This window comes from Entelurus aequoreus, linkage group LG12 (assembly GCF_033978785.1).
Source record: "Entelurus aequoreus isolate RoL-2023_Sb linkage group LG12, RoL_Eaeq_v1.1, whole genome shotgun sequence".
In the NCBI taxonomy this organism is placed as follows: Eukaryota; Metazoa; Chordata; class Actinopteri; order Syngnathiformes; family Syngnathidae; genus Entelurus; species Entelurus aequoreus.
The window spans coordinates 9,890,204-9,892,703 of record NC_084742.1 but is presented as its reverse complement, the minus strand read 5'-3'; the positions used below and the strand labels follow the sequence as shown (position 1 = coordinate 9,892,703).

Sequence of the window (2,500 nt, the reverse complement as noted above, 5' to 3'; positions counted from 1 at the left end):
CCAGTCGCCGACTGCCGTGCCCAGATCTGCGCATGCTTTGGCGTAGCTGGCCAAAGCGACGCACAAACACTCTTGTAAGCTGGTCACTGTGGTGGCACAGTTACATGTTCTCTGGATGCAAGCCTGTTATTTCAAAAAGTCTACATTTCAAAATGGTTGCTCATAACTCCAAGGGCAAGACACTTCATTAAGTACACTAGGCAATTTTAATTATGTTTTCCTTTGTGCCACCATTCAAAACCAAACTACTGGTAATATTTATACGAGAGGACTCTGTGTAAAAGGTTTGAGAACCATTGCATGATGCACGTGTACCTAATGAAGTTTCCGGTATATACAGTATAATATATGTTGTACTAAATATGAACAAGTGTTCTTACCTTGTGGTACCTATCCGGTGCCACGTGACCATGGCACTTGGCAAATACGCCACTTTGGTCGTTCAACATGGCACATTTCTCATCAGCAAATAATTCTAAAACATAGAGGGATGTGAAATGACGTGACACATTTTTAAATTTTGTGTTTTAGCCACTTTTATTTAGAGAAGTAAGAATATTTAAGTTGCAACAGAAATTAATGATGTATATTAAAGGCCTACTGAAACCCACTACTACCGACCACGCAGTCTGATAGTTTATATATCAATGATGACATCTTAACATTGCAACACATGCCAATACGGCTGGGTTAACTTATAAAGTGCAATTTTAGATTTCCCGGGAAACTTCCGGTTGAAAACGTCTAGGTATGATGACGTATGCGCGTGACGTCGATGGTTGAAGCGGAAGTATTCGGACACATTGTATCCCAATACAAACAGCTCTGTTTTCATCGCAAAATTCCACAGTATTCTGGACATCTGTGTTGGTGAATCTTTTGCAATTTGTTTAATGAACAATGGAGACTGCAAAGAAGAAAGCTGTAGGTGGGATCGGTGTATTAGCGTCTGGCTGCAGCAACACAACCAGGAGGACTTCGAGTTGGATAGCAGACGCGCTATCCGACGCTAGCCCACGACCGCATCGATGATCGGGTGAAGTCCTTCGTCGCGCCGTCGATCGCTGGAACACAGGTGAGCACGGGTGTTGATGACCAGATGAGGGCTGGCGTAGGTGGATAGCTAATGTTTTTAGCATAGCTCTGTCGAGGTCCCGTAGCTAAGTTAGCTTCAATGGCGTCATTAGCAACAGCATTGCTAGGCTTCGTCCGGCGGTACAGCATTAACCGTGTGGTTACAGGTCCAGAGTTTGGTTCGGTGTCTCCTGATAGTAGTATTGTTGATCTTCTGTCTATCCTTCCAGTCAGGGGCTTATTTCTTTTGTTTCTATCTGCATTCAAGCACGATGCTATCACGTTAGCTCCGTAGCTGAAGTGCTTCACCGATGTATTGTCGTGGAGATAAAAGTCACTGTGAATGTCCATTTCGCGTTCTCGACTCTCATTTTCAAGAGGATATATTATCCGAGGTGGTTTAAAATACAAATCCGTAGTCCACAATAGAAAAAGGAGAAAGTGTGGAATCCAATGAGTCCTTGTACCTAAGTTACGGTCAGAGCGAAAAAAGATACGTCCTGCACTCTAGTCCTTCACTCTCATGTTCCTCATCCACGAATCTTTCATCCTCGCTCAAATTAATGGGGTAATCGTCGTTTTCTCGGTCTGAATCACTCTCGCTGCTGGTGTAAACCATGTGGAAATGTGAGGAGCCCTTCAACCTGCGACGTCACGCTACTTCCGGTACAGGCAAGGCTTTTTTTTTATCAGCGACCAAAAGTTGCAAACTTTATTGTCGATGTTCTCTACTAAATCCTTTCAGCAAAAATATGGCAATATCGCGAAATGATCAAGTATGACACATAGAATGGATCTGCTATCCCCGTTTAAATAACAACATTTAATTTCAGTAGGCCTTTAAATACCTGTACATCTCTTGTTTTATTATTTCCGTATACTGTCATTGCACATATACATAATCTGAATAAAAGTTTCATTTTTTTAAACAATTTGCTAACTAACTAGCCGCACTATATATACAAGTATGTATATATAATTAAGATTTTTGAGAAATAGCATTTATTTGATTAAATGCAACTACTAGTAGCTACAGTATAAAGTAGCTAGTTAGTCAAAACATACATTTTTATTATAACATGTTTAAATTATTTAATTAAGTAAATGCTATTTCTGAAAAATCTTAATTATATATACATATTTGTATATATGTACATATACAGTATGTATATATGTATATAAATATGTACATATTTGTACATGTATGTATGTATATATATATATATATACTCTATGTATACAGTATATATGTAGGTATGTATATGGATGTATGTATATGTGTGTATATGTTTAAGAAAAATATATATATTATTTACATGCATTTTTTATTATTAGAATTATGTTGGTAAACTCAAGACCGTGCAAAAAATAACTAAACAATCTAAAAATTGAAGACTATTAAAAAGGACTTGATTAAATAAATAAA

General features: G+C 38.0%; 1 protein-coding gene across 1 annotated transcript in view; it reads right to left on the bottom strand.

Moving 5' to 3' along the window:
- Positions 1–2,500, bottom strand: part of LOC133662618 (mucin-19-like) — a 47,401-nt gene that overhangs the window by 33,617 nt on the left and 11,284 nt on the right. The window contains exons 13-14 of the mRNA XM_062066732.1: positions 381–475; positions 1–123 (exon numbers count right to left, since the gene is read on the bottom strand). The exon at positions 1–123 is cut by the window's left edge and continues 19 nt beyond it. Coding sequence (XP_061922716.1) covers positions 1–123; positions 381–475 — 218 coding nt within the window. The remainder of the gene's footprint in view (positions 124–380; positions 476–2,500) is intronic.